The 18,479-nt window shown below is 42.4% G+C and overlaps 1 protein-coding gene across 3 annotated transcripts in view; it reads left to right on the plus strand.

Annotated features, from left to right (window-relative positions):
- The window catches only part of cdk5rap2 (CDK5 regulatory subunit associated protein 2), a 185,969-nt gene that overhangs the window by 18,332 nt on the left and 149,158 nt on the right, over nucleotides 1–18,479 (plus strand). For 2 of the 3 annotated variants that reach the window (XM_072240352.1, XM_072240353.1), the window contains exons 4-5: nucleotides 1,809–1,919; nucleotides 8,761–8,837. In XM_072240352.1, the coding sequence (XP_072096453.1) occupies nucleotides 1,809–1,919; nucleotides 8,761–8,837 (188 nt within the window). Of the gene's footprint in view, nucleotides 1–856; nucleotides 919–1,808; nucleotides 1,920–8,760; nucleotides 8,838–18,479 lie in introns of those variants that run through there. The other variant, XM_072240354.1, reaches the window with a different exon arrangement.

Consider the following 18,479-nt stretch of genomic DNA (forward strand, 5'->3'; position numbering starts at 1 on the left):
TCCAGGTCCCAATGTGTCCCAATTAACTGGAATCAACTATATATGGGAAAATAGTATGGTGTTTTATTTAAATAATTGGGTTTTAACTGAAATTCAGCAATCTGAAATGTGTCCAGGGGTTCTTGTGTTATAACTGATGGGAGACGCTTTTCATATTTTAATTGAATGTTTTTTTTCTTGGAACTTAACCCTTGATAAATGTAAATATGTGTATATAGTGCTCTTGTGCTCATGCTAATTCATTTGGTTTTTTTGAGGGGAAATTGGGTCACTAATGACATTCCAGAATGGTTTGAAAACTTTCACTTTATCAATAAGCTGCCTATTTCTACTCTTCAGATTTGTGTAAGGATGGAAAAACACCCTAGTTCTTGGTAACAATTGGAGAAGTGTGCCTTTGAACACTGTCTACAAGCTTTCTGATTAGTCATTGTGAACAGAAGCAGCTGCGGCTCATCTCCTGAACATGATGTACTATTTTAGGTTTTTTCTTTTTCCATGGCTTAAAGGTCAAGTTACTTGTATTTTCACAAAAGGAGTTTTCATTGTAAAGTCGAAGTCTGCAAAGTTATTAATCTTCACATATAGGATAGTATTGATGTTTTTTATGTAATTTAAATGTTATAGTGCTGACAGAGAATAAAGGAGTCTATAGAGATCTGTACAATTGTTTATCAAATGAAGATTAAGGTTTGCTGTTGGGCACAAAAATGCTTTTATTAAGTAGGTGGGTGGTAAGCAAACGTGATGTGACTCAACTTGATGATGATTTACTGAAATGAGCAACACATAAACATAATGCTGGAGGAACTCATTGAGTTAGTTGGGAAATAAGCAGTTGACGGAAAGGAAGCGGACAGAAGCCAGAATGATTGTGGAGGTGGGGAAGGAGTACAGACTAGTGATAAGTGAGACCAGGTGAGAACGGAGATCTGGTTTGGGCCGGGGGGGGGGGGTGGAATGATGTGAGAAGCCGGAAGGGGATAGGTGGAAGAAGAAAAGAACTGAAGAAATCTAATAGGAGAGATCAGTGGAATAAAGTGAAGGAGGTGGAAAACCAGAGGGAGGTAATGGGCAGTCATGAAGACTAGTGAGGAGAAGGAGAAGGAATAAGAAAGCTACCAGTATGGGGGAGATTTAAAAAAAAAAAAAAAAAAAATGGTTTGGGGGGAGTAAATGTGGGCACGAAGTAAGCAGGCATTTGGGAAATTGAGACACTGATTAGAGCAGCAACAACAGTGATAGAAGGGACACCCTGTTTTCCTAAAAATGGGGATATCTTGGATGTTTTAGAATGGAAAGTCTCATCATGAGAACAGATGCAATGGAGAAGGAAATGGCATTTTTATAAATGAGAGTGGGAAGAGGTATAGTTAAGGAAACTGAGAGCTTATGAAAGATAACCATAGATGATCTGTCTCTGGAAATGGAGATTGAGAGATGGAGGGAGCTGTCAGAGATAGAATGAATACATCTAAGGGCAGGGTGGAAGTTGGAGACAAAGTTAATAAAATTGACAAGCTCAGCACTGATGCGGTCTTCAGTGTAGTGGAAGAAGCGTTGGGGAACATTACCAGTATAGGCTTGAACATGGATTGTTCCACATAGCTGACAAAAAGGCAGGCATAGCTGGGGAGATTGCAGTACCTTAGTGTAGGGATAGTTGAGGGTGAGGATCAGTTATGTAGACTGAGGGTAGTGGTGGAGGGGAGCTAATTAAAAGGACAGTGGGGAGGTTAAGGCTTGCTTTTAAATGATGGGAGGGTGTACTCTATCTGCTGACATACCTCGCTGTTTTTATCTTGCAGCAAATCACTGATCTCAAGAAGGAAAACTTCAATCTCAAGCTTCGCATCTACTTCCTGGAGGAGCGGATGCAACAGAAATTTGATGATGGTAGTGAGGATATATTTAAGATGGTAAGAGAATTTGTATTGCTGATAAAACGATGCAAATTATGTGAACATTTAATGGTAAAGGAGAGATTTGGTGGCCTCACCATCACCTTGACCAAACTTAAACCGTAAAACTTTGCTTTTTAAAAAAAAAAATTGTAATGAAAATCTGAAATAACACCAAAAGTGTTACATGTAATAGGAGGTATCCATTAGGCAAAAAACACAACTAGTGTTTGGCTTACTGGAGTGTTATGGGTTTTGCAATTGACCAGATGCAGCAGTTCAAAAACAGGCTATACTAAGGTCTTATCCTTGTCATCATTTATGAGAAACTAGTCAATGTTTGCTAGAATACATCTGCTAGTGGGTTGTCTTGGTCCAAAAAAATAGCTTGTAATACTTTCAAAGGCAAGGGCCTCTAGATTCTTCTTATTCAGAGATACAGCACAGAAACAGGCCTTTCCGCCCCACCGAGCTGTGCTGCCCAGCAACCCTCCGATTTAACCCTAGCCTAATCACAGGACAATTTACAGTGACAATTTACTAACTGGTATGTCTTTGGGCTATGTTAGGAAACCAGAGCGCCCGGAGCAACCCCATACGGATATGAATTGACTTTATTTCTTACATCCTTCACGTACATGAGGAGTAAAAATCTTTACTTTACATTTCCATCTAAGTGTGCAATCATAGTAATTTATAATAAACAGAACAGTCAATGTAACATAGAAATACACTCAAATCAGTGTGAGTTAATCAGTCTGATGGCCTGGTGGAAGAAGCTGTCCTGGAGCCTGTTGGTCTGGGCTTTTATGCTGCAGTACCATTTCCTGGATGGTAGCAGCTGGAATAGATTGTGGTTGGGGTGACTCGGGTTCCCAATGATCCTTTGGGCCCTTTTTACGCTCCTGCTGCTGTAAATGCCTTGAAAAGTGGGAAGTTCACATCTACAGATGCGCTGGGCTGTCCACACCACTCTCTGCAGAGTCCTGTGATTGAGGGAAGTACAATTCCCATACCAGGCAGTGATCCAGCCAGTCAGGATGCTCTCAATTGTGTCCCTGTAGAAAGTTCGTAGGATTTGGTGGCCCATACCAAACTTCCTCAACTGTCTGAGGTGAACGAGGTGCTGTTGTGCCTTTTTCACCACACAGTCAGTGTGTACAGACCACGTGAGGTCCTCGGTGATGTGGATGCCAAGGAACTTAAAGCTGTTTACCCTCTTGACCCCCAGATCTATTGATGCCAATCAGGGTTAGTCTGCCTCCATTCCTCCTGTAATCCACAACCAGCTCCTTTGTTTTTTGCAACATTGAGGGAGAAGTTATTTTCTTGACACCACTGTGTCATATAGGAAGAATGTATAAGCTTTCTTACAGCGGACACAGGAAATGAACTTCAAACTCTAATGTCCTGATGGTAGTGCATTATAGTGTAGCACTAACGGCTACACTGCTGTGGCACCCAGTAATAAATGCATCACTAGTGTTATTAAGAAAGATTAACCACTGATTCTACAATCCACCTTGCTTGCACCTCATTGTAATCCTTCCCTTTTTTAAAATGTGTTGTCTTTGAATGGCTGTTACACTGTTTCTAGTTTAGTCCTAGTACTCACTCTACTACAAACCTATAGTGCCCTTCTCAGTCTCTGTGTGGCTCATCTTTTGGAATCTGCAGCCTAATACTTAAATTTGACCTGAAATGTCTTCCAGTTATGATTCAAGCCTGCCTTATTAAGACTTTCTCGGGACATTTTGTGTCTCCTGTGACATGCTGGTGAAACCCAGCTTTATCACTCCAATTGCCAAAGTATCAGTTTATCTCTGTCACTATCTTAGAGTAAGATTGAGAGTGAATTTCTTGGAATTGAATTCTTGTCCTATTTCATACTTCCCTATCTTCTTCTGCCTCCACCATTTATCTTATCAGGCCTTTCAGTAATCCTCCTTTTAGAATGTGCCATCTGTGAATAAGGCTGGCACTCTAAGTACAAAGTGCCTTTTTGGGATGCATTTTCTACATTAAAAATGGAAGGCCACATTATTGATGCAAGGTTCAAAGGTTCATTTTATTGTTAAAGTATACATGTACAATACAACCCTGATATTTATCTTCTCCAGATAGGCATAAAATACATGGATGTTGTTGAAAGAAAAGACATTAACTCCCCCCCCCCCCCCCCCCCCCGGGTATGATAAAGAAACAAAACTCGCAAACTCCATAATCCCTACCCCCTCCCCCGCAGAAAATAAAACAGCACCAGTGGTATCAAAACTCTTGGCATCTCTGCACCTGCACACCACCTCCACCACCCCCCCCACACTCAGAAGGAACTAGCAGATCACCCACTCGTCAATTGGCCACAAAGAAACACCAAAAAACCAAAGGAGGCCAGTATAAAGTAATGTCCAATCACACAGATCTCAGAACATCAAATAGTCTTTCAGTGACTCTGAACTCATGCCTGGTCCAAACACCCTGGTGGCCTCCATAGGGAGCAATTGCTGACCCTCTCTGCGTACACCTTGATGCTTGAATCTTCCTCACTGCTTCAAGGTGGAGTCGTACATGAGTCACTCTGATCTTTTCCACGAGTCAGCTTGTGTTCTCAGTCCTTCCTGGGTCCCCGTCTCTGATCTCCATGAAGCAGCTCTCTGGGCACAGAAGGCACTAGATCATTTGATCAAGTTCCAAACTGCACGTCACAGGCTCCAACACTTTCCATAACACAAACAAGACAAAATAAATAAGCAGAAGCATAGAGAAGTGTAATCATCTTAGAGGTTTCCTATCTGGAAGATAAAAACATAGAAAACCTACGGACCCTTCAGTTCACAATGCCATGCTGAAAATGTACTTATTTTTAGAAATTACCTAGGGTTGCCCATAGTCCTCTATTTTTCTAAGCTCCATGTACCTATCCAGGAGTCTCTGAAAAGACCCTATTGTATCTGCCTCCACCACTGTTGCTGGCAGCCCATTCCATTCACTCACCACTCTCTGCATTTTTAAAAATAAAACACAACTTACCTCTTAACATCTCCTGTGTACCTACTTTCAAGCACGTTAAAATTGTGCCCTCTTGTGCTAGCCATTTCAGCCCTGGGAAAAGGCCTCTGACTATCTACACAATCAATGCCTCTCATCATCTTATATACCTCTATCAGGTTACTTCTCATCCTCTCATCCTCCATCATTCCAAGGAGAAAAGGCCAAGTTCACTCAACCTATTCTCATCTGGCACGCTCCCCAATCCAGGCAACATCCTTGTAAATCTCCTCTGCACCCTTTCTCTCGTTTCCACATCTTTCCTATGGTGAGGTGATCAGAACTGTGCACGGTACTCCAAGTGGGGTCTGATCAGGGTCCCATACAGCTGTAACATTACCTCTCGGCTCTTAAACTCAATCCCACCGTTGATGAAGGCCAGTGCACTGTATGTCTTCTTAACCACACAGTCAACCTGCGCAGCAGCTTTGAGTGTCCTATGGACTTAGACCCCAAGATCCCTCTGATCATCCACGCTGCCAAGAGTCTTACCATTCATGTTCTGCCATCATATTTGACCTACCAAAATGAACCACCTCACACTTATCTGGGTTGAACTCCATCTGCCACTTCTCAGCCCAGTTTTGCATCCTATTAATGTCCCGCTGTAACCTCTGACAGCCCTCCACACTATCTACAACACCCCCAACCTTTGTGTCATCAGCAAATTTACTAGCCCATCCCTCCACTTCCTCATCCAGGTCATTTATAAAAATCACGAAGAGAAGGGGGTCCAGAACAGATCCCTGAGGCACATCACTGGTGACCGACCTCCATGCAGAATATGACCCATCTGCAACCACTCTTTGCCTTCTGTGGGCAAGCCACTTCTGGATCCACAAGCAAGGTCCCCTTGGATCCCATGCCTCCTTACTTTTTCAGTAAGCCTTGCATGGGGTACCTTATCAAATACCCTGCTGAAATCCATATACACTACATCTACTGCTCTACTTTCATCAATGTGTTTAGTCACATCCTCAAAAAATTCAATCAGGCTTGTAAGGCACGACCTGCTTTTCACAAAGCCATGCTGTCTATTCCTAGTCATATACCTCTCCAAATGTTCATAAATCCTGCCTCTCAGGATCTTCTCCATCAACTTAGCAACCACTGAAGTAAGACTCACTGGTCTATAATTCCTAGGCTATCTCTACCCCCTTTCTTGAATAAGGGAACATCTGCAACCCTCAAATCCTCCAGGAGCTCTTCCATTCCCATTGATGATGCAAAGATCATTGCCAGAGGATCAGCAATCTCCTCCCTCACCTCCCACAGTAGCCTGAGGTACATCTCGTCTGGTCCTGCTGACTTATCCAACTTGATGCTTTCCAAAAGCTCCAGCACATTCTCTTTCTTAATGTCAATATGCTGAAGCTTTTCAGTCCACTGTAAGTCATCCCTACAATTGCCAAGGCCCTTTTCCGTAGTGAATACTGAAGCAAAGTATTCATTAAGTACCTCTGCTATCTCCTCTGGTTTCATACACACTTTTCCACTGTCACACTTGATTGGTCCTATTCTCTCACTTCTTACTCTCTTGCTCTTCACGTACTTGTAGAATGCCTCGGGGTTTTCCTTAATCCTGCTTGCAAGGCCTTCTCATGGCCCCTTCTGGCTCTCCTAATTTCATTCTTAAGCTCCTTCCTGCTAGCCTTATGATTTTCTAGATCTCTATCACCCAAGGAATCATTCATTGGCGCCATCTTGAGCTGAAGGAATATTGTGTTTTCTACTTTACTTCTGTGACCAACTGACTAGTTTTCGAGGATTCCTTACAACTCATCTCAACATTTATTTTGCACAATTTGTCTTTTGCACGTAGGGTGTTTTGTTAATTCTATTTCTTTATTTTACTGTAAATACTTGCAAGAAAGTGAATCTCAAGGCTGTATATGGTAGCATATTTGTACTTTGATAATAGATTTACTTTGAACTTCTGGCCTTCCTTAATTGTAGTGGCTAACAAGATTTTTGGCTTAAAACCTGGCTTCCGGGGCCAAAACTCTGGAATTCACTCTCTAATCCCTTTACGATCATCCTTTTGCTCAAACCTTTGAGTCTTTGGCTGTTACACAGGGTGTAGTGGCAAAACTAATCCAGAGTAATTGCTGCTTGTCTGCGACCCTGCAGAGTTACTATACTTGTGTGACACGCCCTCAGCTCCAATTAAATAATTGTTCCAAAATGTCAAATCCTTTACAAGCAATGAGAAGGCATAGTTAAGCATAATTGAGCATTATCTCAGCGATCAGCAAAAGATGCGACTTCCGCTGGTTCCAAGCTACAAAATTGCAATGAAATTAGCAAGAATACATAACTTATTCCTTTCACTTTTGTCATGCTCCCCCACTCATGACTAGTTAATGTGCAACACAAAAATAAAAAGCAGATAGAGATGCATGACTCCTACACAGAGTTTAGTGACTTTAATGCTCATGGACAGCACTACGGGAGGCTTTTTTGCAATCTTGAAGGTAATGTAAAATCGGAAGGTCCTTGGGCAAATTTAAATGGCAATAATCAAGTCAACTGTTCTGAGTTAGCTGGTCCCAAATAGTTCAATCTAGCTAGTTTTATAATTTGTAAATACATGGCACTTTAAATGAATGACCATCCCATGTTTCATAAACAGCACCTTCCTCTCCGCCATCTGAAACCTGATCGGCCCATGAACCCATTAACATTACCTCACTATTTTACTTTTTTTGCACTTTTTTTTGTTTTTTAAATATTCTTATTTTACTTACAGTATTTTTATGTATTACACTGTACTGCTGCAAAACAACAAATTTTACCACATGTCAGTGTCTGAAATGCTCAAGTTCTTGCTAGAAGTATATTTTGAGTGTAAAGTTCCTGACTGGGTTCTGATTTAGTGCTGAAACTTGCTTGCATCATTTATTTAAATCTTGTATTTCTCATTCCTGTGATGTTCTGTTCTACTTTAGTAATCATTGCAGACTATGTCAATATGAGTGGCTTTGCTCTAGAAAGCCAGTTACTTTTTTGTAAAAACTGCAGATGCAAAAATTCCAAAATGAAAACAAAATACTCAGTAGGTCAGTCAGCATCTGTAGAAAGTTTTCGCATTTTAAGGATATGCAATTATTTCTTTCAGTTGAATGGAAGCTTCTCAGAAAAATATAAGGTTTAAATGCTTGTATGAACCAGGATACTGATGAGCTGTCTGGGTAGCCTCCAACCTGATGGCATGAACATCTACTTCTCTAACTTCCGCTAATGCCCCACCTCCCCCTCGTACCCCATCTGTTACTTATTTTTATACACACATTCTTTCTCTCACTCTCCTTTTTCTCCCTCTGTCCCTCTGAATATACCCCTTGCCCATCCTCTGGGCCCCCCCCTGCTTGTCTTTCTTCCCAGACCTCCTGTCCCATGATCCTCTCGTATCCCTTTTGCCTATCACCTGTCCAGCTCTTGGCTCCATCCCTCACCCTCCTGTCTTCTCCTATCATTTTGGATCTCCCCCTCCCCCTCCAACTTTCAAATCCCTTACTCACTCTTCCTTCAGTTAGTCCTGATGAAGGGTCTCGGCCTGAAACGTCGACTGCACCTCTTCCTAGAGATGCTGTCTGGCCTGCTGCGTTCACCAGCAACTTTTATGTGTGTTGCTTGAATTTCCAGCATCTGCAGAATTCCTGTTGTTTACTGATGAGCTAGTATTCCAGAGAAACAGTCTTGCTGTCCTTAGTAACAACAAAGTTGTATCTCTTCATTAAGCTCCTCTTGTGAATATTTATAGTTTTTTGTTTGCATTGTTAATTTTGATTTGGCAAATTTTTTCTTGCAGAACATTGAACTCAAAGTTGAATTGGAAAGTTTAAAGCATGAATTAAAAGAGAAGCGAGAACTACTTGTTAAAGCTTCGTAAGTACCACTAATTCTTTGCCAAATGTGGAAATGGATTTTTAAATAGTTCCTATTGGGGAAATTCTTTACGCAATGTGCAGGTTTCAGTTATTTTGAATTGCCAATTTTTTTTCTGTGATATATTTTGAACATCTTTTTCTGAAAACATCTTAAGTTGACATCTTTCCCTTCAGAAGATGTTAACTTTTGCAATACCGTGATGCTAGAATCTTATTGTCTGCATGGTCTGCCCGAGCAGTTTATGTTTAATTGTTATTCAACCATACATGAATATAGTCAAACGAAACAGCATTCCTCTGGGAACGCACATAAAAGTTGCTGCTGAATGCAGCAGGCCAGGCAGCATCTCTAGGAAGAGGTGCAGTCAACATTTCAGGCCGAGACCCTTCGTCAGGACTAACTGAAGGAAGAGCTAGTGAGAGATTTGAAAGTGGGAGGGGGAGATCTGAAATGATAGGAGAAGACAGGAGGGGGAGGGATGGAGCCAAGAGCTGGACAGTTGATTGGCAAAAGGGATATGAGAGGATCATGGGACAGGAGGCCTAGGGAGAAAGAAGGAGGGTGGGGGGAAGCCCAGAGGATGGGCAAGGGGTATAGTGAGAGGGACAGAGGGAGAAAAAGGAGAGAGAGAGAAAAATAATGTGTGTATATAAATAACGGATGGGGTACGAGGGGGAGGTGGGGCATTAGCGGAAGTTTGAGAAGTCAATGTTCATGCCATCAGGTTGGAGATTCCCTCCTGGCACTTATCCTTGTAAGCAGAACAAGTGCTACACATGCCCTTACACTTCCTCCCTTACCATCATTCACGACCCCAGACAGTCCTTCCAGGTGAGGTGACACTTCACCTGTGAGTCGGCTGGGGTGATATACTGCATCCGGTGCTCCCGATGTGGCCTTCTATATATTGGCGAGACCCAACGCAGACTGGGAGACCGCTTTGCTGAGCACCTACGCTCTGTCCGCCAGGGAAAGCAGGATCTCCCAGTGGCCACACATTTTAATTCCACGTCCCCCCCACCCTCCTTTCTTTCTCCCTAGGCCTCCTGTCCCATGATTGTCTCATATCCTTTCTGCCAATCAACTGTCCAGCTCTTGGCTCCATCTCTCCCCCTCCTGTCTTCTCCTATCATTTCGGATCTTCAGATCTCCCCCTCCCCCTCCCACTTTCAGATCTCTCACTAGCTCTTCTTTCAGTTAGTCCTGATGAAGGGTCTCGGGCCGAAATGTCAACTGTACCTCTTCCTAGAGATGCTGCCTGACCTGCTGCATTCACCAGCAACTTTGATGTGTGTTGCTTGAAATTCCAGCATCTGCAGATTTCCTCGTGTTAGCGTTCCTCTGGGGCCAACATGTAAAACAGTGCCAGCAGCACACAGCCAGTTATCATAACAAGCACATTGCACATGTAGTTATGATAGCTGATTGATCAAAAAATATATAGTACTATTCCGAGTGGCATGGCCTGTAGATTGATGGTGCATGGGATGTTGTCCTGATCCAGATTGTTTTCCACCAAGTGAGCACTGGAATGGCAGGACAATGGCAATTGAGTGCCAGGATGGTTTGAGCTTGACAGCCACACCATCCTCCTTTCTGCAGTGCAAGTTTCCTTTGCTCATTGACGGTCTTAACAAAGCGCATTGTTGCCACTCTTGGTTAAATGTCAAACCATCAGGGCCCTGGCAGAAATATTTAAAATGTCGCTGTCCACGGGTGAAGTGCCGGAGGATTGGAGAGTGGCTCATGTTGTTCCGTTGTTTAAAAAAGGATCGAAAAGTAATCCGGGAAATTATAGGCCGGTGAGTTTAACGTCAGTAGTAGGTAAGTTATTGGAGGGAGTACTAAGAGACAGAATCTACAAGCATTTGGATAGACAGGGGCTTATTAGGGAGAGTCAACATGGCTTTGTGCGTGGTAGGTCATGTTTGACCAATCTGTTGGAGTTTTTCGAGGAGGTTACCAGGAAAGTGGATGAAGGGAAGGCAGTGGATATTGTCTACATGGTCTTCAGTAAGGCCTTTGACAAGGTCCCGCATGGGAGGTTAGTTAGGAAAATTCAGTCACTAGGTGTACATGGAGAGGTGGTAAATTGGATTGGACATTGGCTCAATGGAAGAAGCCAGAGAGTGGTGGTAGAGAATTGCTTCTCTGAGTGGAGGCCTATGACTAGTGGTGTGCCCCAGAGATCAGTGCTGGGTCCATTGTTATTTGTCATCTATATCAATGATCTGGATGATAATGTGGTAAATTGGATCAGCAAGTTTGCTGATGATACAAAGATTGGAGGTGTAGTAGACAGTGAGGAAGGTTTTCAGAGCCTGCAGAGGGACTTGGACCAGCTGGAAAAATGGGCTGAAAAATGGCAGATGGAGTTTAACACTGACAAGTGTAAGGTATTGCACGTTGGAAGGACAAAGCAACGTAGAACATACAGGGTTAATGGTAAGGCATTGAGGAGTGCAGTGGAACAGAGGGATCTGGGAATACAGTTACAAAATTCCCTAAAAGTGTCGTCACAGGTAGATTGGGTCGTAAAGAGAGCTTTTGGTACATTGGCCTTTATTAATCGAAGTATTGAGTATAAGAGCTGGAATGTTATGATGAGGTTGTATAAGGCATTGGTGAGGCCGAATCTGGAGTATTGTGTTCAGTTTTGGTCACCAAATTACAGGAAGGATATAAATAAGGTTGAAAGAGTGCAGAGAAGGTTTACAAGGATGTTGCTAGGACTTGAGAAACTCAGTTACAGAGAAAGGTTGAATAGGTTAGGACTTTATTCCCTGGCGTGTGGAAGAATGAGGGGAGATTTGATAGAGGTATATAAAATTATGATGGGTATAGATAGAGTGAATGCAAGCAGGCTTTTTCCACTGAGGCAAGGGGAGAAAAAAACCAGAGGACATGGGTTAAGGGTGAGGGGGGGGGAGTTTAAAGGGAACATTAGAGGGGGCTTCTTCACACAGAGAGTGGTGGGAGTATGGAATGAGCTGCCAGACGAGGTGGTAAATGCAGGTTCTTTTTTTAACATTTAAGAATAATTTGGACAGATACATGGATGGGAGGTGTATGGAGGAATATGGTCCGTGTGCAGGTCAGTGGGACTAGGCAGAAAATGGTTTGGCACAGCCAAGAAGGGCCAAAGGGCCTGTTTCTGTGCTGTAGTTTCTATGGTTCTCTGGTTCTATGGCAATCAGTCTCATGTTTTGATCTTAAGGTTGGTCCAGGGCTGTGATGTGTCGCTATAGAAAGGAATGTTTAATTTTTGTTCTAATTAGTATCTGATGTTAAAGCAAAGATAAAGCAAAGGAGAGGGCATACAAGGAAGCAAAAATTAGTGGGACGACAGAGGATTAGGAAGTTTTCAAAACCTTACAAAAGGAATCCAAGAAGGTCATTAAGAGAGAAAAGATTAACTATGAAAGGAAGCTAGCAAATAATATCAAAGAGGATACTAAAAGCTTTTTCAAGTATATAAAGAGTAAACGACAGGTGCGAGTAGATATAGGACCGATAGAAAGTGATGCTGGAGAAATTGTAATGGGAGATAAGGAGATGGCAGAGGAACTGAACGAGTATTTTGCATCAGTCTTCACTGAGGAAGACATCAGCAGTATACCGGACACTCAAGGGTGGCAGGGAAGAGAAATGTGCGCAGTCACAATTACGACAGAGAAAGTACTCAGGAAGCTGAATAGGCTAAAGGTAGATAAATCTCCTGGGCCAGATGGAATGCACCCTCGTGTTCTGAAGGAAGTAGCTGTGGAGATTGCAGAGGCGTTAACGATGATCTTTCAAAAGTCGATAGATTCTGGCATGGTTCCGGAAGACTGGAAGATTGCAAATTTCACTCCGCTATTTAAGAAGGGAGCAAGGAAGCAAAAAGGAAATTATAGACCTGTTAGCTTGACATCGGTGGTTGGGAAGTTGTTGGAGTCGATTGTCAAGGATGAGGTTACAGAGTACCTGGAGGTATATGACAAGATAGGCAGAATTCAGCATGGATTCCTTAAAGGAAAATCCTACCTGACGAACCTATTACAATTTTTTGAGGAAATTACCAGTAGGCTAGACAAGGGAGATGCAGTGGATGTTGTATATTTGGATTTTCAGAAGGCCTTTGACAAGGTGCCACACATGAGGCTACTTAACAAGATAAGAGCCCATGGAATTACGGGAAAGTTACATACGTGGGTAGAGCGTTGGCTGATTGGCAAGAAACAGAGTGGGAATAAAGGGATCGTATTCTGGTTGGCTGCCGGTTACCAGTGGTGTTCCACAGAGATCAGTGTTGGGGCCGCTTCTTTTTACATTGTTCATCAACGATTTGGATTATGGAATAGATGGCTTTATGGCTAAGTTTGCTGATGATACGAAGATAGTTGGAGGGGCTGGTAGTGCTGAGGGAACGGAGAGTCTGCAGAGAGACTTGGATAGATTGGAACAATGGGCAGAGAAGTGGCAAATGAAGTACAATGTTGGAAACTGTATGGTTGTGCACTTCGGCAGAAAAAATAAACGGGCAGACTATTATTTAAATGGGGAAAGAATTCAAAGTTCTGAGATGCAACGGGACTTGGGAGTCCTTGTACAGGATACCCTTAAAGTTAACCTCCAGGTTGAGTCAGTAGTGAAGAAGGCGAATGCAACGTTGGCATTCATTTCTAGAGGAATAGAGTATGGGTGCAGGGATGTGATGTTGAGGCTCTATAAGGTACTGGTGAGACCTCACTTGGAGTACTGTGGGCAGTTTTGGTCTCCTTATTTAAGAAAGGATGTGCTGACGTCAGAGAGGGTACAGAGAAGATTCACTAGAATGATTCCGGGACTGAGAGGGTTAACATATGAGGAGCGTTTGTCCGCTCTTGGACTATATTCATTGGAGTTTAGAAGAATGAGGGGAGACCTCATAGAAACATTTCGAATGCTGAAAGGCATGGACAGAGTGGATGTGGCAAAGTTGTTTCCCATGATGGGGGAATCTAGTACGAGAGGGCATGACTTAAGGATTGAAGGGCGCCCATTCAGAACAGAAATGCGAAGAAATTTTTTTAGTCAGAGGGTGGTGAATCTATGGAATTTGTTGCCACGGGCAGCAGTGGAGGGCAAGTCATTGGGTGTATTTAAGGCAGAGATTGATAGGTATCTGAGTAGCCAGGGTATCAAAGGTTATGGCGAGAAGGCGGGGGAGTGGGACTAAATAGGAGAAAATGGATCAGCTCATGATAAAATGGTGGAGCAGACTTGATGGGCCAAATGGCCTACTTCTGCTGCTTTGTCTTATGGTTTTATGGTCTTATGTAGTTACTTCCTGCTTGAATGTGTGTCATGCAGCTAAACCCACAGCCATATTGTTCAGCCAGATTTGCTCTGCGGCTTTGCAGTGCTGAGACTAGTTCTGCTTTGTCAACACTTGGTGGTGTTGATATATTTCCCTTTTTCTGAGCTATTTGGAAACTCTTGTGAAAGTGACAAAATGCTTTTGAATCAGAGTTAGAAAGCAGGACTTGGATGGCTACAGTCTTGGTGGTGGAATTAGAGTTGGAAGCTCTTTTACAACTGCCGCTAGAGAAATGGGTTGTCAGCTTCCTGTGATTCTGAGGCGGACTGATGGGCTGTAAAAGCTCTGAACATTGGGAATGCTCATATTTGGCTTTTTTGCTTGTGTCGCTTTGGTCTTGTCAACAGAAAGTTCCTAACAGCCTGGTCTGGTTTGCTTTCGTGCTGCTACTGGACTGACTGAACTAATCTGGCTTGTTGCACAATTTAGTCTGATATTGATGTCCCTCCATGGTGGCACAAATGAGGAAATGTGTTTTGCTATTTAAAAATAAACTCTATAAGCTGTGAACTACCTTGTGACTTTGTAGATCAGAATTGGGTTCATAATCACTGACAGGCTGTGCAAATTGTTTTGAGCAGCAATACAGTGCAATGCATAAAAATACTATAAATTACAATAAGCAATGTACAGTGGATTCCGGTTATTTGGGACACATCGGGACCTGTATATTTTGGTTCAATGAAGTGACTGCCCCAATTAGCTAAAGTTTTATGGAAATAGTTAAAAAGGCATTAAAACAAGAGGCAAACTATTGTTTAGCTGAGTAACAAATTGTGTATTTGACTAAAATGCAGAACAAATTAGAAAACTACCAAAACTACTACTATAGTACTATAAAACTGTATTAGTTCCTAATAGTTATCCAGAATTCATTCCGTGTATGCTGCCATGTTCTTTTGATTGACTGACTGGAAGTGAACAAAATCAGTGGAGACACCTAGTGCAGATAGTGGAATGCCTTCAAACAGTGCTCTTGATAATTGCATCCTCCAAATCTTAACTTTCATTGTAGATGATTATCAATACTTTAATTCTTCACAGTTCCTAACTTGTTGAAATAGTGAAATCATTTCATTTTTACTCCTCCCTTTTCTGGCATCACCAAGGTGGAACACTTGAAACCGCAGTGAGCAAAACCAGTTCTGAGTTGTCTTACTGTTTATTACTCGCCAACTATCAATGATAAAAATCACTTTTATTGAACACAAACACACAAACTGATGCTATTTCAAAAACTGCTGTAAGTATAGTATTGTCTAATGGCCACACAATGTGCCTGCAACTGACGCTAGTTAGAAACTGTTCCGCAACAGTCTACTGTCCTAATTAAGCGCATAGTGTGTCAAATAAGTGGCTGCCACGATTAACCGATGGCCCATTTAACTAGTATCCACTATATATGAAAAAAATTAACTTGGTAGTTTTTCAAAAAGCAAATCCCCACATCTTTGGAATTTCTGAAGTTTTACATGCTGTGCTGAACAAAGGAACCTTTATTAAATTTAATACCTTGTTTGGATTCTCTGTCACTGCTCTGCAGAGCAGCTTTGTAGTATTTTTGCTATTTGAATTTTCACAAGAATTGAGCATGTGGTTAAGATTTTGTATGGGCTGGAAGTTCGTTGGTCGGAGTCAACCACATATGTTGTGTCTTAGCTGTCTATATCGGTTGATAGGAAAGGCAGGCAGTACAATATGGAGAGCAAGCTGTTGCCCATTCAGCTGATGAACCCAGAAGAATGGTAGAGACGTTTGGCACTAGCGGCATCACAGGAGTGGCAGTCAGCGTTCAACTCAACTATCTTAGGGACTCCAGCTCTGGATTTTTCCTCTATTTACTCCCGAAGCCCTTCCTGTGAGTGGGCCTCACTGCAAGGCACAGGAAGTTCGAGAATTTTCCTTCTCCGAAATGAGCTGTCAACCATAGCTGACGAGCCTCATCTGTTCAAAACAATTGGTTTTAAGGTGCCAGTAACAAACATGTCTGCAAGTTAACAAATAACTAATAACAGTGAACTAGAGTTGTATAAGAATTTGAAAATTCCCTCACATCAGTTTGTTTAAATGTTATAAAGGTGTTTCTGTTTTAGTCATGAGCAATGCAGCATGGATACGAGACCTTTGGTTTGAGTCTGTGCTGACCACACTGTCCACCTAAGTAGTCTAATTTCTAGCATTCACCCAATATACCTCCAATCCCTGCCCCATTATGTCCCAATCTAAGTTTTCTGAAATTATACCTGCCTCAACCATTTCCCCGGCAGCTCATTCCATATAGTCACCATTCTAGCTTTTTTTAATAGCTGCCCCGTTGGTCCATTTTAAATCTTTACTTTCTCACCCTAAACCTATACTTAGTTTTTGGATGACCCTGGGGAAAAGAATGTTACCATCCACCTTTATGGTATTCATTGTCACGGATGACTATGGAGGCCAAGTCACTGGGTATATTTAGTGGAGGTTGTTAATTTCTTTATTAGTAAGTGTGTTAAAGATTGTGGGGAGAAGGCAGGAGAAGTCATAATGAAATGGTGGAGGTAGATTTGATGGGCTGAATGGCCTAATTCTTCTATGTCTTATGGTCTTATCTATGCCTCATAATTTTAATCACTTCTGTAAGGTCACCCCTCGTTCTCTTGTGTTCCAGGAAATAGAGAACTTAATTCATTGATTTGGTAGAGACAGGCATTTGTCAGGCTATGTGGCTATTTTTAGTTGGAGAAGTACAGCACAGAAGCAGGTCAGTTGTCCCATTTAGTCCATGCCAAAACCACTTAAACTGTCTACTTCCAATGACCTGCAGCTGGACCTTAGCCCTCTATATCCCTATGCAAACTTCTGCTAAAGCGTTGAAATCGAGCTCGCATGCACCACTTGTGCTGGCAGCTCATTCTACACACTCACAATCTTCTGAGTGAAGAGGTTTCCCCTTGCGTTCCCCTTAACTTTTCACCTTTCACCTTTAAGCCATGACCTCTAATTGTAGTTCCACCCAACCTCAGTGAAAAAAGCCTGCTTGCATTTATCCTATCTATACCCCTCAATTTTGTATACCTCCATCAAATCTCCCTATAATCTTCTACGCTCTAGTTTGTACCTGTTTAATCTTTCCTTATAACTTGGGTCATCCAGACCCAGCAACATCCTTGTAAATTTTCTCTCTTTCAACCTCGTTTACATCTTTCAAAACTGCACACAATACTGCAGATTTGGCCTCCAATGTCTTATTCAACTTCAACATAACATCTCATCTTCTGTACTCGATACACTGATTCATGAAGGCCAATGTGCCAAAAAGCTTTCTTTACGACCCTATCTACCTGTGACACCACTTCCAACAAAATATGTATCTGTATTCCCAGATCCCTTTTCTATCAGACTCCTCAGTGCCCTACCATTCACTGTAAGGCCAATACTGGTTGGTCCTACTGAAGTGCAAAACCTCGCACTTGTCTGCATTAAATTCCATCTGCCATTCTTCAACCCAACCCATTTTTCCAGCTGATGTGGATCCCTCTGCAAGCCATGGTTGCCTTCCTCACTGTCCATTACACCTCCCAGTCTTGATGTCATCTGCAAATGTGCTGATCCACTTAAGCACACTATCATCTAGAGCGTTGATATAGATGACAGACAACAAAGGACCCAGCACTGATCCTTGCAGCACACCACTAGTCACAGGCCTCCAGTCAGAGGCAACCCTCTACTACCACTCTCTGGCTTCTCTCACAAAGCCAATGTATAATTCAATTTACAACCTCATTCTGAATGCTGAGCAACCGAACCTTCTTGACCAGCCTCCCATGTGGGATCTTGTCAAATGTCTTACTAAAGTCCATGTAGACAACATCCACTACTTTGCCTTCACCCATTTTCCTGGTAACTACCTCGTAAAACTCCGAGATTGGTTAGATATGACCTACCATGCACAAAGCCATGTTGACTATCCTTAATCATTCCCTGTCTATTCAAACACTTGTATATCCAGCCCTTTAGAATACCTCCCAATAACTTTCCCACAACTGATGTCAGACTCACAGGTCTATAATTTCCTGGTTTCTGTTTGGAGTCTTTTATAAACAGCGGGAAAACATTGACTATCCTCCAGTCCTCCGGTACTTCACCTTTTGCTAAGGAAATTTTAAATATCTCTGCTAGGTCCCCCGGCAATTTCTGCACTTAACTCCCTTAGTGTCCGAGAGAACACCTTGTCAGGCTTTGGGGATTTGATCACCCTGATTTGCCTCGGGGTAGCAAACACCTAGGTAATCCATACAGGGTCCATGAAGTTGATA

This window comes from Mobula birostris, chromosome 22 (genome assembly GCF_030028105.1).
Source record: "Mobula birostris isolate sMobBir1 chromosome 22, sMobBir1.hap1, whole genome shotgun sequence".
Lineage (NCBI taxonomy): Eukaryota > Metazoa > Chordata > Chondrichthyes > Myliobatiformes > Myliobatidae > Mobula > Mobula birostris.